Source organism: Bombus affinis, chromosome 1 (assembly GCF_024516045.1).
Source record: "Bombus affinis isolate iyBomAffi1 chromosome 1, iyBomAffi1.2, whole genome shotgun sequence".
NCBI classification, from domain to species: Eukaryota; Metazoa; Arthropoda; class Insecta; order Hymenoptera; family Apidae; genus Bombus; species Bombus affinis.
The window spans coordinates 10,701,740-10,717,855 of NC_066344.1; the positions used below are offsets into that span (position 1 = coordinate 10,701,740).

General features: G+C 43.6%; 1 protein-coding gene across 1 annotated transcript in view; it reads left to right on the top strand.

The window, feature by feature from the left end:
* Window positions 1–13,437, top strand: part of LOC126918436 (magnesium-dependent phosphatase 1-like) — a 210,474-nt gene extending 197,037 nt beyond the window's left edge. Inside the window, exon 5 of the mRNA XM_050726333.1 lies at window positions 13,393–13,437. Coding sequence (XP_050582290.1) covers window positions 13,393–13,422 — 30 coding nt within the window. The 3' untranslated portion in view covers window positions 13,423–13,437. The remainder of the gene's footprint in view (window positions 1–13,392) is intronic.
* The last annotated feature ends 2,679 nt before the right edge of the window (window positions 13,438–16,116 follow it).

Consider the following 16,116-nt stretch of genomic DNA (forward strand, 5'->3'; position numbering starts at 1 on the left):
TTTCGATGCTGATAAATTTGGAAATGAATTCTGATGGTAGTACGTATTACGTAGATGTAATAACGCGAAGCACGTCTAGCGGCGATGATTAGACTGTCGCATGACAAACGATGGTTTAACGACAGGGACACCTGTCAGCGTCTAGGTGGTCAGCATCTGTCACGAAGTATCTCGGATGATGAAGAACTTCTGCAAGTTTTATCCAGCCGACCTGCTACTAATGGCGAAGGCTAACGACGCGATCGTGTCTTGCATTATTATCTTGCCCTTGTCGGCAATAATTCCGAGTAATTCTTACACGATAATAACGCCAGGCTTACCAAGTTCTCAGTCCGAAATGTTCTACCCCTCTCGCTTTTTACGAAGACTCTGCTTTTATGGTTCTCGAACGTTCTTGTCATAGCCTCGATTTTCACTCAGCGCATACGTAACACCGACCGACCAGTTTGCAATCACGTTGTCGTAAAAGGAAGAGAAAAAAGAGGCACCTAACCCGAGCGAACACCTTCGAGGCGATTCGCACGTTTTTTCTGACTGGTTCGTTTCTTTTCTCTTTTCGACGTGCTCGCGTGTGCAGGCATGGATACGACAGGCAATTTGCATTAAGTTAATTGAACCCGAGACCGGCTTCTCTTTTTACAAGACAATGCACTTACAGCGCTTTCTTGTGGCCGCGAGCCCGGCTGCAGATTGTAAACGCCGCTCTGCCGCCCGCAGAAGCGTTAAGACCGTTTTCCTCAAAAAGACAAACGCGCGTTGCGGATTATGAACCTGCAGGTATAAACGTCCGTCATGACGGTGCGCCGGTAATTAATTCCGGTCGTTCTTTCGTATTATTCTTTAGCCAGGAACACGGTACCGCGTCACGGGCCGTGAATCGGCTCGCGCGCAACAGGAATGCGATAAACGTGAAAAATTGCGTTACCCGGGAGATATCGTGGCCGCGTAAAGCGGAGGAGACGTTGGCAAGAAGGCGGCGGTGACGTTATCGGTCGGTTTGATACTTCTTCGTTCGGTGGGAAAAGTCTATGGGAACGTAGCGCGTCCGTGGTTCTATTTGATAAAGAATTTTTCCGGGGCTTTAGCTTTCCGGGTATCTTGCTTTTTCACGTTGGTACAAATAAAAACGGCCGAACAGCTGAAAAGTTTATTTCAATCCATCACGGGTAATCCCAGAGCGCTTTATATAAAAGCATATACTGAACATGAAATGTTTTTCGAATCGTCTCGTTCCACCTTCCATTTCCTCCAGCACGTTTTTGCCGTTGTGTACGAAATACGGGAAGAATAACATCGGCAAAGTGCAATACCCGATTCTCGATAACCGATACCCGATTTATATGCGGCAGCGTATCGCAGAAAGCGCATCGTGCCGTCGACTACCCTTTAGTTACCGTTATCGTTGATCAACCGGCTCTATAATCTCCTGGCATATCCAGAACGAAAGAGAAAGGGAGAGGAGCGATCATCGACGGGCACCGTTAATTCATTTCACGAAGCAATTTAGATAATCCCTCGGAGGTTATGTTTGGCTTAATCAAGGGGCGGGATCTGTTGTCCATGAAATAGCGAAGGGGCTGCATATGCTCGTGTTCGAGCTGCGTGGAAACACGCTTGTCAGACTCACGATCCCTGCACGGCAAACCGATGCGTTTCCAACTTTTTGAGCTCGATGGGGAGCCGATAGCGAGCCGGCGAGCATCGTCAATGCCCGTTTGTCGTTTCAACCCTCCACCGAGTTCTCGTCTTATCTCGCTCGGCCCGCATCCTTGGGAAATCAAGCACTGCACTCGCTCTTTCGCCCCTTTCGGCTCGCCATTTGCATAAACACGATTAGTTGCTCTCATTGAATTATTCAAAACGTCTGAAACTATCATCGGGGCCTCTCTCCAACGGGGTTTCACCCCTTTCGTGGGTCCTGTTTCGCGCACCACGCGTCGGATTTCATCCCGCGTGAATTGAAAAATAACATTCGACCCACTCGCCTCGTCGCAATTGAAGAGAATACATTAACGTTGGCGTGATGCTGTTAGCGCCCGTGTTAACACGGAAGAATTAATTATACGCACGGTGATACATCGCTAACGGTTTGTAAGATTCGGAATAAATATTCTGATGTATTTCTTTATTTATTTTATTATGTGTTAAATAGATTCAGTACCTTCGAATTTCGTAATCGTTCGTATCAATTCCTCGGTGCTCGAGAACCAACGATTTAACTTCTAGAACTAAAAATATAACTTTCGAATGTACCTTTCTTTCTTTCTAGCGTCTAACGTAAGCCTCCTTTCCATCAGAGACAGCTTTCTCCAGCTGTTCTTTGAAATTCGCTATATCCACTAAGGTCGTCTTTTCTTTTCTCTTACTGACAAACGATCTACGAGCATTCGTCGTCGGAGAACAACGCCTCTTTTAAAAAATGACTCGACGGGTCCCTTTCAGACCGATACAGAATTACCGACGATTCATTCCAACAACTTGGGAACATTTCAACAGGATTCGTAATAACGTGTCGGCATTCACGAGACACACGCGCGCCCTCGTGAGATTACATCGGTTTCACGTGGAAAGTGATGCTGCGTCATGGGGTAGAGCACCCTCTATGGCTGTCTACGATCGCCATAGAAGAGGCCACCGTCTAGGAAAGCAACTATTCACGCTCCAAACCCTCGTACAGCCGAAATGTGTTTTCTCTGACCATTGACTGAAACGTAATCGTTCCGTTGTGGGAGAGCGACCTTCGAATCATCGACGCTTAAACGATGTTGCTCCACCCCTCCTGCGTTACGAGCGTATATCGTGACCGTGAATAACGTTGACGAATGATGTACACCCTTTGAGTCTCCAACAAGTCCATCGTAAGAGGTTTTACAGGGTGCGTAAAGAGTGAGGAAGCTCGTTTCGTGGTCTTAACGTTAAAGTTGGTAAACGGTGAAACTTGGTAAATAAAGGATATGACACGTTAATAAAGCAACCATTTGCGAAGCGGACTACGCTGAGAAAGTTTGGCGAAAGTACAGCGGGACGTTCGCATAAATGCGTGTTCCAGGAACTGTGGCAAATGACTTGTCATCCAGCTTCCTAAATATAAGATTATCTTGTGAGGAAGTTCGCGTGTTTGTACAAATATAGTAGCATTGTTACTTCGTACGTTGATAAATCGTTATGGTTCTAATTACGTAGCCTGTCCAGCCATGTAACCCAAACCTAACTTGAATTTATGTTATTCTAAACTCCTAACTTTAATTGTGATCACGTAATCTAGCAAAAATAGACGATATTCTAAGCGATTTTCTTCGTCAGCAGAATTCTTCTTCTTTCATTTGGAACGTTCGAACAACCACTATCTGCTAGTCTATCTATGAATTTAAATGCTCGCGATAAGTCCGACTCTTCAATCGGCAGTAATTTTTAAAATATACGAATATCGATCAATGACAACGAGATGAGGTCACCGAAGTATCCTTTACACACGACCTATATCACGTACTTAGAAGTTAACGTATGGATAAGAACATCAAACGATCTGTTTGTATCGAATCTAAAACGTAGATTCCAATCATCATCAGAATTTAATCTCCGTGGAAGAGGTCGTCCCTAGGTACCATGTTCATCCAGTCGATCGTCGTTTTCTAAACGTTCTGTCAAGAGACAGATCTCCTGCGATGCCTCGTATCTCGAGGTTCAGCATCGTTTCAAAGTCTACAGGTCTGTTCATGCTTCGGTATAACTAAGGGATCAGTGAACCCTCAGATCGTAGCCACGCGCCCTCATCGTCAGAGTGGGTTTCGATGTAGCTCCACCCTGCTCGAATGCTTCGGGAACCAGGCAATTGATTTCGTCTGTCAGGTTTGCAGGGAAAGTATCTTGTACTCCTGTTGGTCTTCTGTCGATTGGCTTGTTGGTACATCCACTGATATGATAGTGTACAAGTAGGTGTACAAGCCTTTCGTTGTAGCATTACACTTTGTGATATTACACATTCTATATTACCGCTTTGCTGTACTTTCTTTTTACGTAACTGTGTTGACCTAGGGTCAGCAAACGAAAACTGTTACTTTAAACCTTTGCGATCGGTTGCCTGCACAGTGGTGGCATGCGAAATTTCTCTTCAAACCGTAAATATTTATTGTTTCGATTAGTTGGTAGTGCCACCGGAAAAATGTGCAACTGCACACAAAGGTAGAAGAAATCAAACAGACGGTGGTTTTATCGATCTGTAGATTCATTACTCGAATGGATGAGAATTTCCTCCTAGTCTGTTGTTTTTCTCTACACGGACTAGTGGCTGTTATCGTTAGAAGAGATCGATAGAGAAAGTGTTACTCTGTATTTCCAGGTTAAATAGTAGATGCGAAACAACACAGATATTTATTCGACTTATTGGCTTCTAATGAAATTTCCCGATTCGGCTGCACGAAAGAAAGGCGTGACAAGTGGAAGTTAGAAAGGGTAGCGGTCGGGAACCACCTTACGCGTCACAGGGTAGAAGGAACACAGAGGGAGTGTATACGAGTCAAGAGGGACGCGTCTACCATTGAACATCTTGTAGCAGTAACCCTAACCACCCTTCCAAATATTGTTCCCCGACAATCAAGTGCTTTAAAGCTTCTCAACTCGCGGTGTACGCGCATGTGCTCTAGAATGTTACAGCCAGACAGCAGAGACTGGCTAGGTATCTGAATATTTTCGTAACCTTTGGCGAATGCGACGAATGCAGCGCGTTTTGTTTTCACAGAAAATAAAGGCGAAAATTGAACAGCGCCGCGGAGGAACTCGTTTCGTTTCGATCGAACCCTTTGCTGGCTATTTTTTTAACAATTTATCTGTTCGCGGACGATCATCGGAGACTGTTATATGTGTGTGCCATTGTTCGACGAAGATAAATACTGTGTCCGTATTCAAAGCTCTTTTGGAGAAACTTTCAACGACCGATACACGGAATTCTTACAAAGAATAACGAGAATAATGATTCTTTTCATAATAACTCGCAATAGCGATTCGTCGTGATAATTAATTCGTTCCATCGCGATAATTTGATAATATGCTTAAAACAATGCTTTTAATGTTGCCTTTAACAACGAAACGAAGTTTTAAACTAAAGCTAGATTCTAAAGGATCAGTAGAATCGGCTATCTCATCCGGATCCTCGTATTGCTCCAAGCTATTAACGTATTCGTTATATTTGGCAACGTAGTGTCAAGCGAGCGAGAAATTATACGTTCTCTGTAGCGATTTCTGGAGAAGGTCCGAAACTGCCGCGAGCATTTAGAAGGGGGAAAAAAAACAAGTTAATTGTTTTCCGGAAGTCCAAAGAGACGTTAGCATTCGTTCAGAAGTCGCGACAGGTGAGCAGCAAAGAGAGCCAAGGGAGACAGAAATTTAATATTTCACTTATAATATCTTCGCTCCAATCTGGCCGCGACAGGTCCGCAACTTTGAAATGAAAATGCACGCGGCCGGGCCCCCCCCCCGTTGACGGACAGCCCTTATAAATATTCAGAACGGGACGTGAAATAGCGGGACACGCGAGACTAAAGGCATTCCTTATCATTCCACGGTCGAACTTACCGCCGCTGGTTGTGTATACGCGTTATCTCACGCATTGCTCTTTCGTATTGACCGGAGCCGTGTTTTCATAATTACGAGTTTCACTTTCTGCCGTCTCGTCTCTCCTTTATTTTCGCTTCTTTTCGACGAATGGTGCACGCGACTGCGCGGAAGCCAAGGGCCATTATCGCGATCGTACAGGAAGAAAGCAAAACGAAGCAGGAAATTTCAAGTATAAACGCGATACATTTTCCAGCGACTAAACTCGTATTTACGTGACCAATGTGTACTGCTTTCGTTTTCATACGGCAGAAGTCTAACGATGAAAAGGGACGAGGTATTAAATCGATGCCGTTTCAACGTGCAGGAAACTGTCCGCGATATTTGGTCAATGATATTCCACATTATACTAAGAATGAATTAATTAACGAATAGAGTACGCGCAGGCTGGGAATGGATATTTATTTATGTTAATGTATCGTCATTTACCAGTGAAATTCAACAACCATACGTTTATTAAAATTCGATCCTCTTTGCCATCCAACCGTCGAAACCATCTAGGCTTTTTACATACAAGTAATATTAATTTAATGCGAAAGCGCGGCTCAAAAGAGAACGAATTTTCGGGAGAACGCATGCCAAAAACAGCAAACCGGTCAATTAGCGTAGCTCCCGCGGGTTTCATAAACTCGTTTTTCGTTCTTCGCCGGATTTTCTACACCTTTCTTTCTCTCATCTACGCCGGAAGCTGCGCCCGATGATAACGGAAATATTCCATTAATTTCTTGTCCATATTCGATCGGATTTTGACAGGGATTATCGAAAATACATAAAACTGTTGCAAAAAAGGAGAAAAATGTAGGGAGACTGTACGCGGCGGTTTCAATGGTATCAGCGTTATTAATAAACGACAAAAGTATCGTCGCGGTATTTCAAAATATCCCGATAAACGAAATACCTCGGAACGAGTATCGCAGATTTTAAATGTTGCTGAATAAAAGTTCATGAAACGCTCGTGATTATCAGTGGGTACATTCGAAAAATTATCGCGACAACGCGGCAGCGGAGAAATGAATGCGATTCCAACGTTAAAAAGTATTCTCTTGGGCGGTGTAATATCGTAAAGCATATATGACGTTTAATAACGTTCTACGTGAAATTACGCGTTTTACAAAAATTTGTAACAATACTCTGTTAATTTTCAATGCATTCTCTTGCCCATGGTCACTGCCCATGATACTGCATACAAAATACGCATTACGCTATAAACTTGTTACTATGATCTATGACATCTATCACGTGATTAGAGATCTAATGAATTAGTGCACATACATCGATTAGATAGAGTTACTTTGTCAAGCTGAACGTTAATTATGGAAATTATATGTGTTTATTCCAATTCAGAAACTAACGAACTGTGCATTAACGTATATAATAGAGTTGTAGTGGCACATCAGTCAACGGAAGATTCGAATCGAGAGAGACTCATATTGTTGTACCTTGGAGTGCCAACGTTGTTTTGGTTTCCTAGGTTCAAAGGTAAACGAACCCCGGACAAAATATTGTCGCCGTTATTTGTAATCGTCAACCAGAGTTACATTCCAACTTTTTATAACAACACCGGTCGATACAAATAGACGAACGTGCTCTCTAGGACAGTCATTATAGCGAGTAATACAGTCGAATAGCGAGCGTAGAATTGAACAGTAACATTGAGCGAGCGACGATTTCCACCGGCATACACTATTTCTGTACTTGTACTTAAAGTGATTTTAATATACACTAACTATTACAATTTTATTACTCGTCTCATTAATAAACCGACACGTATAATAAGCGACCTTATCAGTCATGAAATTTTACATGCAATGCGGTATTTTGATTTCACTCGTCGGAATTCTAGGCTTGCTAAATCTTACCTCGTATTTCAACTTACGAACAATAATTTACTTATTGTTATATATATAATATATTATTATTTTACGAAGAATTTACTTATTTTTTGTCGAAGATTTCATTTAACAAACTCCTGAGCAAATTTATAGCGTCTTCTATCCACTTTCTTTAGTCGAACTCGCACAAATTCGCTCCAACTCGCTCAAATACCAATATACCGATGTTCAAACTCACGGAAATCTTCTAACCTAATCTACAATTGGCGTGGAAACACTGAGACTCGCTCAAAACCGCTCCAGTTCACGCAAATCCGCTCGATCCCGTTCTAATTCACGCGAATACATTCGAATCCGCTCCGACCAGCTCTGGTCCACTCCAACTCGCGGCTCACCTGTTTTAACTCGAAACTCGCTGGACCTCGCGGGCACGCTTCAGTCCAATATAGCTCTGGTTGAGGTTTGGATCGCGTCTTTCCAATGTTGTCCGGCTTTGCTGTAGTCTCTTGAAACTGAAATGGTGTCAACCGTATCTCATGAGGAGTAACTGAAGTCGCATCTCATGACCCCGATTTCGTGTCAGCCGAGTTTCTCGAGTGTAGTATAGCGTCGAGCAAACTCAACGACTTTGATGTTCTGGATTTACTTAATCTATCGTTCTTCATCCTTAATGCTATATGAGAATTTTGTATATTTATCAGACTTGTCTTTGTAATATGCTTTCTCTCATTATAATTCTCTGTGATTTCAATGGAGCAATTGAAATGGTGTGCGTTGTAACTTCTGAAAGGAAAGTTTTAGAATAGAATCAAAATGTATATTTCCGCTAATTTTTAATTTTGTCGTTATTCAGATTAGCAATATGAAGAAACGAATTTCTATTAATTTTCAGATTTACATTATTTACCACCCGAACGCTCTGAACTTTCAGCGTATACAGATGTAGATGGATCTAGAAACTGCAATAAATCTTTTCAATATTCGTAACATTTTTCATCGCATTCCGCATAAAATTTATATTGCTCCCCACTAAATTCTCGTTTTCCTTTTTTACCTTTTTCCCACTTATATACGTCGTTTATCATTTCGACTCTTATATCGTGCGACTTTTAAAAAGACGATGGATCTGCCACTGTCTTTTTATAAGGCGATATATGTTCCTTAAAGTCGCATCGAAGCTATTTGTACTCGTTAGAGCTTCAGTGAAATTTATTTTCAATCCGGCAACAGTATCCTTCTTTATACGGTATAGCTGGAACTAAAACTGGCACGAATATAGTGCTTTTGTGGAGTATGTTGCCGCAGCTTGTGTAAACCGATGCTTTGGACCGTGTAACTTCATGACGGTGAAAACAAATGTTGCCGGTGGAAGTGTGAAACTATTAAGACAGATCACTGCGCATCGAGCATTTTCACGAAAAATTTCAAGCGGCGGTCGTTGTCCGGTTGAACATTCTATTTTCTGCGCGGCATGTATTCATCGTTCTTCCCTTGTTATATTTTGATTGCGGCGCGCATTTCAATTTGGGCAATACCGATGAATCGGAATTATTAACTAGCCAATTTTTTAGTCTCTTGTCCTTACTTACAAATATTCAAAAATTGTATATTATATTTATTATACTAAAAGCTTTCATCTGGAACGAATATTGTTCCCGTTGATTTTATTGAATCAAAATGAATCGTTTCATTCGTATAAAGCTATTCAATGAATCATTCGGACATTGTATAAAATCAAATACGTCGTCAGTTATATTTCAATTGTATATTAATTAATTTAACCAGTAATTATTACCGAATAATTGAAACATTCCGCTTTTATTCTGTCGTTATGCTTCGCAGCTTTATAAACAAATACTCGTTACACCAAATGCATTGTGATTTAAGAAACAACTCTTTCTTAAGATACAAATTTCTCTCGAATGTAAACTCCTGAGATAAAATTGATAAAATTTCTAACACACGAGCGGTTTTGTTAGAATTACATCGGAACAATCACTTGGAGCTTTTAAGAACGCAATGCATGCAATAAAATATCTTGAGCTTATAAATCCTGGATCGCCGTGCGACCGGATATTAGATATGTGCGAGTAGCGTGCAACATTGACGCCGATAGATACCCCGTGCACAATGCATCACCCTGACGGACCCCCGTCAGTTTATGGTGGTGCACGTATACGATCATGGGGGTTCGCGCTATCGGCGTCGGAATTCGGGCGCACTTTTTCGTTTCGTATCACGCGATCTATGAAACATTGATAGAAGTCTGGTCAGGAAAAAAAAATCGTGGACGGAAAAGAGACAGAGTGTTTTCGAACGCACGCGGAACGACCATGCATCATCGTTCACGCTTCATCCCTTGATATGCAAGCCAGATCTATATGTAGACCTATATGTACATACATACATATACTATATACGTAAACCTGCATATTTTGCGCGTGTATATATACACGCAATGCATATGTGTACGTTCGTATATACGCATACATGTATACATGTGGCAATGTGCCGGCGCATAAATCGAACTTTTGCATTTCCGGCGTCGACAGTCGTCCCCCTCTACGTTCCCTCATTGCCTGGCGTCACACACTGCGTACAGGAAACATTCGCTGACCTGCCGTGCTTTTTTTTGTATTTCGTTCCTCTAACCCCCGGACGTATTCTACGTGTACGGCGAATTTATGTCGTAACATTCGGACGTGATCCGAGCGTACGTTTCTGCGCTGATGATGTTGTTGCGATCGAACAGCGTCGCGTGAAACGGCAGACACAGAACGAGGTACGTGTTGACTTTCATATAGGCTGAGTACTACCACGCGTCGCTTTAACAACTTGCAATTTTTACTTTCGCCAGGCCATCACCGACATTGATGGTTTTTGTTAATCCCAATTACCGTTACTTATATCTTCATCAGGATTATTCTTTTCGTTGTTTTAGCAAGGTTCGTACATTGTAAAGTTTCCTTCTCGCCCTTCTGGACAAGTTACTCGAAGTAGGGGATAAAACGCAGGTGTACAGACGTGAAATACCCATTTTCATGATGAACGAGATTAAACAGCGAGTAGTACGAAAAACACCAGCCGTATGTATCTTTCACTCTCCGTATTTTCCATCCACGTTCTGCGATCCCTTCTCTGCACGCGCTGTTCTTTGCTTGATCGCGTGGATACCGCGTACGCGGGGATAACGCGACGTTTTTCGAAGCAAGAGGCCAGCCAGAGGAAAGGTGGAATAATTTATGCAAAGGCAGAGGTTAATTTGATTCTGAATTCAGACGAAAATAATCTGCCGGGATCTGCCGGCCGAGCCACCGGATGAGTTTTACCTTTACGAATCGGAAGGGTGACGACGGGACGGGGGCGACGGGTGAGAAGGTGGAGTTGGGAGAAAACGGGTGGCTAGAAGGGGGATTCGACCGGTCAGAAAGCCGGAGGCATGCGCGATGAGCTTTTCTCTGGCAGCCGAGCCAACGAAATTAATATTTAATTTTCTATCCCTCATCCGCCGCGGAAGTTCCTACGGCCCTCTTGGCTTATACGCCACCGCGCTCGTGGTTTTATTGCCCTGGTGGCCGAGCGTACACGATGCTCCATTGTTTCGCGGCTGTATTATATTGCCACTCGAAACACGGTACTTTCTTCCTTACCCTTTCCTCCCGACCCTTGATTGCGCCAACGAGCCACGTACGGCTCGAGTGGTGCACGGCCACCGGCGACCATCCGAACGTGCCAACATGGCGAATTAACAGCCCAATAATACCACGTATCATTCGCCATTTCCTCTATACAAACTGCGTTACGGTTAGTTACCAATGTAACGACCGTTCGAGAATCCTTTTGAAATATATATATACGTGAACAGGTGGATCTCGAGGCCAAGGTCCGTGGAACGAAGCTTCGATTTTATAGAATTCCAGTGAACGCGTTGTTGCTGGCAAAAACTCGCCACCCGTCGAACCGACCGGTCGCTTAATAGGGGACCAGGTGCACCGACGTTCGATAACGCGTTTCGCAATTTTCGACGGGTCTTCCTGAATTTGGCAATCGATCAAAGAACCAGTCCCCCGATGAATCACGATGTGTATAGAAAGAAGATGGAAAAGTAGGACGAAAAAGAAGCGAAACCCACTAGGCGATACGTGGATTCGGGATTCCGGTTCGAATCCTCGGATTCTTTTTTAAATTAGATTCCTTGAGGTTCGAGAACGAGGCAGGGCGACGTCTTCCGTCTCGTTCGTTGATCTTGGAAACAGAAGGATCAAGAAATCTGAACGTTTCCACTTCGTCTGGTCGGCTGGTTTCTCCTCCTCTCTAGTCCGGAACCTTGAGGTTAGCCTCAACTAATACTGGCACTCCGGCCCCAAGGCGATGTAACCTCTCATTACGTTCCCATGTCCGCCACTGCTTCTCTGACCATCTTGCCCACGTTGATTTGATTATCATAATTGCACTTACCTTGGACCTGCTCTACTCGGCCGCAAATTTGACAGGCAAGACCGAAGGAGAGAAGACCATGGTCAAGGTATCTTGATACCTCGTGGCTGCTAAAAGCGATAATGATTGCCATTATTTTAATACCGGCCGTAATAATGATCAACCTACGTAGTAATGATCGGCCACCGTGTCGGCGAACGCGTTGTACCAGTCTTTGTACGCGACGAGTGGTTCCAAGTAATTTATCGAGTCGCGGCTGAAACATTCAGGTAACACGATATTCCATGTAGCAACATCGATAAACCTATATTTTGTGTTCAAGAAGAACACGAGAACAAGTTCTGTCTGGAGTAACGTTCGTGAAATATTCTACGCGTGTTTCAATGGGTCTTACAAGCTTGTAATTGAAATAATTGTTACATCTACGATCGCGCTGTGCTATCGAGAGTCGCTTATTCCTCGCTGTTGCGGTTGAAAAGTAGAGATGCGCGTTAGTTTGAACATATTGAGAATATCGAACATACGTACGTACGAATTACGGTGACGTCTACCTATTTTCGCTATTTGTCCATTTATTTTTTTCCCCGACTGTAAATGAATTATGTACATCATCCAATCGCGTCCCGTCACTGCTATACGAGTTCTTTGTAACAAAAATTATGCAGGCAACGGTAATTAATCGGCATTTTATAGGAAAACTTCTTGATCATTTTCAGATCGTTTCCCATGCAGAACGTCGTTAAACTGCATTCGCTAGCAGAGATCGTAAACGTGTTACGTCCTTGCAGATCGATAAATGGAGACGCGTCGCACGTGGAACAGCAAGGGGTCGCTGCAATTGAAGAATAACAATAGCGGATCATCTTACACGAAATAGAACGATGTCAGTGTTGCATTTCGCTTCTAAGTGAGACTCGATCTTAAAATTCTATTGAAAGAAGACACCGGATAAATTGAATGTTTACAGCGCCTCGTACGATACTTGCGTTTCGAGGGTGATGCTGTCATCCCTCGAAAACACGTCGGTCTCGTGTGACGTTTGTGTGACAAGACGGGGTTGCTGGCTCCTTCTTTTTTCTTTCTTTCTCTCTTTTTTATCATCCGACCGTTAATCGATCCTTTGCCTTCAATCTGTCACGCGTACCGCAACGATTGCGAAACGCCTGAAATCGTTGACCCGATTTTGCCAGGCAATATTACTTAACGTTACGCGAAGTTTCGAAGCGAACGAGCTGGCCGGCTCGATTGATGGCGGGATCGATGCCGTGTAATAACGAAATATCCTCGTTATACGGCTGTAACTGTCGTTGCGTAAATTCCATCGTGTTTAATCCGTGATATTAGTCAATGTCAGGAAGAGATTCATATTAGGAGAATCGGAAATGGGATTTATAGGGGCGACATTGATAATACGTCAAAGAAACGACTAAATACGAGACTACGACGTTTCTCATTTCGAAACTGGTGAACGCGTTAACGGAAACGTTATTAATTCCGAAAGAGAAACGTCGAGCAGATCGGAATTAATAAAACGAGTCGTTGATTTTTAATTGTTCGTACGTCAGCCGTTCTTAAAACGCACATCCCCCGACTGAAAACCACTGCAGCGTACGAAGAGCGAGATTGAAGGGTGCTGCCACCCTACGACGGACCAATAAACTCGGAGGATTCAGCGGAACAGGGAAATTCACCCTCATCCGGGTAGTTTTTCGCGAGAGAGCGTACCTTATCTTCCCGGCTGTTCTCTTTATCGCTTACTCTTCCGATATTGAACATGGAGCAGCGCGCTAGAAATTTCTGAGCGCGAACGAATTTATCAACCTCCGTATTACCTCCGGTTCCTCCGATCGCGTTTTGGATTATTCATCGAAAGCGCACTAATCTAATCTAAGAAGCGGCCCTCCTCTTAGAACGGAGAAAGAATTCGTTAGTCTTGATCTCGTTCGAGGCAACGAAATTTCATTTCGCCGGAGCTCGAGAGTCGATGCAAAATTTTAATAAAGGCCGCGGCGCGCGGGAAAAATGCACGCGCTTCGGGAGTCGCGCGATTGCGACTCGAGGGCAGCCTCGATTAAAGCGTTCACGATCGTTTTTCTGTTTTTTACCCTCGACGACCGATCGCTGGCTTGCGCCCGCATTTTGCTCGTGTTTCCCTGGGATCCTCGTGCTCATAATTGAAAATCACTGTAATCCAATATCCTTGCTCGGGGGTGCGATATAAAACCGAGAGTGGATCCCGCTTAAGGTCGTTCCGCCCCGAAACGGCACGGCCCTCTCCCGATATACCGACCAATAAGGAGGTATCACGGTAACCTAAGAGGAATCTTCGAGTGTGCCTGGAAACCCTCGCCCTTCGGGAACGAAACCGCACACACGTATAACACGGTCGACGCACGACATTCCGCGTATTGTTCCCCGATGGGAATTCGGCTACCTTTCATGGTGAACACATTGCGGACTCCTTACTATGGTTTATTACGACTTACCGGGGGATGTTCAACGGTGTCGAGGTATTTACAGCTCAGCCCATTCCCATTGCAGTCAACCTTTACGACTTCTGTCCCCGGGACATCGGCTGACAAAGTGTTAGGGAAAAATAAGAATTATATCGGTGGCGACGACGCCGTTAAAAGCGGATCGCGTTAATCCATAGGGAGGAGCATCGTGTATATTATCAATGACCTTCCTCTTTGTTGGTTAAGGAGATAATTCCTTTTTCGTGTTGTAATTTCTGGTTCGCGTGCGAGGGTGTCGTATTTCACTGGTTTTTGTGACTGAAAAATGTCTAATGGTAGACAACCCCTATTTTTTTCAATTAATAAACACTAGGCTTTATAGCCAGTTTATTATCCGGAGACTGGAGTTTTGTTTAAAATTTATTCCATATCGAGCTGCGTATTTCGTGAACGTATGATATTCATTTTACGTCTTATCCGTATAAAGAATTATACTTATTATTTAATTTATATATTTATTATAACCATTTCCTTGTCAATCTTAAATTTACTATTACGAAATTTCGCTGATCGTGAAATTTCTATCTCACGAAGCTCCGTATCAAGGGGTTAATATTTAACATAAACTTTGAACCCTTTAAGCTTCGAAATTTAGTAACAGGTCAGATCCTCCTCACGAGCAGCCATCGTCGCCGAGTAATTCTCCAAAGTGTATGACACTGTCCTACTATCTTCGAGACTTTCGAGACGTATTTTTCATCGTTCCCTGCCACCAAATTCCGCCGTACGCGTTGATAACAAATACGGTGTGTCTGTATCATTCTTGAATCATGGTCCCGCGAGAAAACGTGTGAAAAACTTAGAAAGAGTCGCACCTCGACAGGATCCGTCGGATTATTTCGCGCCCTTAAAGTTTTCAGCATAAATTGTCATTTGTCCTGGCTCGCGTTGCTATTACACAAGTCACTTGTATTCTTGTCCCTTGTCCCGTATATGGGTTCCTTGTAGGTCGTGAAAAGGTGGCTCCTTTTTCTTTCCCAGTTCTTCCCTCGCCCCCTCTTCCGCGTCGAAGCTTTCCGTTGAACCCGGAGTGGGTCTCCAGGGGCGGTGGCATCTATTTTATAAGACTGAGAAATATCGATGGCATCAATAACGGTTTATCTCGAATACAAATTGCCACCCGGAGAGGACCACTGCCTTAAGAAAACACTCGTAATCCGTGGAGAGTGAAACAGGGGCGTAGCGACAGGTCGTCGGTACCCATCGTCTATCTATCGCCCTCGGGCGCATCATCGACCCTTAGTGTTTACACGGGCACGTTGGTCGACGACGTTCCAAATTAATTCCATCGCCCTTTGCACTGCTGCTCGACTTCTCGATGGCACGCATCGTCCCTCAATTTTTTCTTATCGTGACGCGCGAATTTCGTCCAAACGTTCACGTACCCCCTGTTTACCGGCGTGGCGGATCACAGCTTTTAATCGACACCATTTTTCTTCACGCGCTCCTAATATATCCTTACTTTATTTATACCCGTTTTTAGACACATATTTCTCGACGTTGTCTCGTAAATTCATCTTTATCGAGAATCTCCTTTCCACCGTCACTAGACGAATCGTCGATTGGTTTTGTTTTACATTGACGATGATTACGACGGTCGTCATCCCGCTTATCTTTATCGGCCCGTTCTATCCACTCGTCGCTACCAGTGTCTACCTTCTTTTTTCCTTTTTCGTTCAGAAGCCACGACCTCCATTGTCGAACTACCAGACGATCGTTTG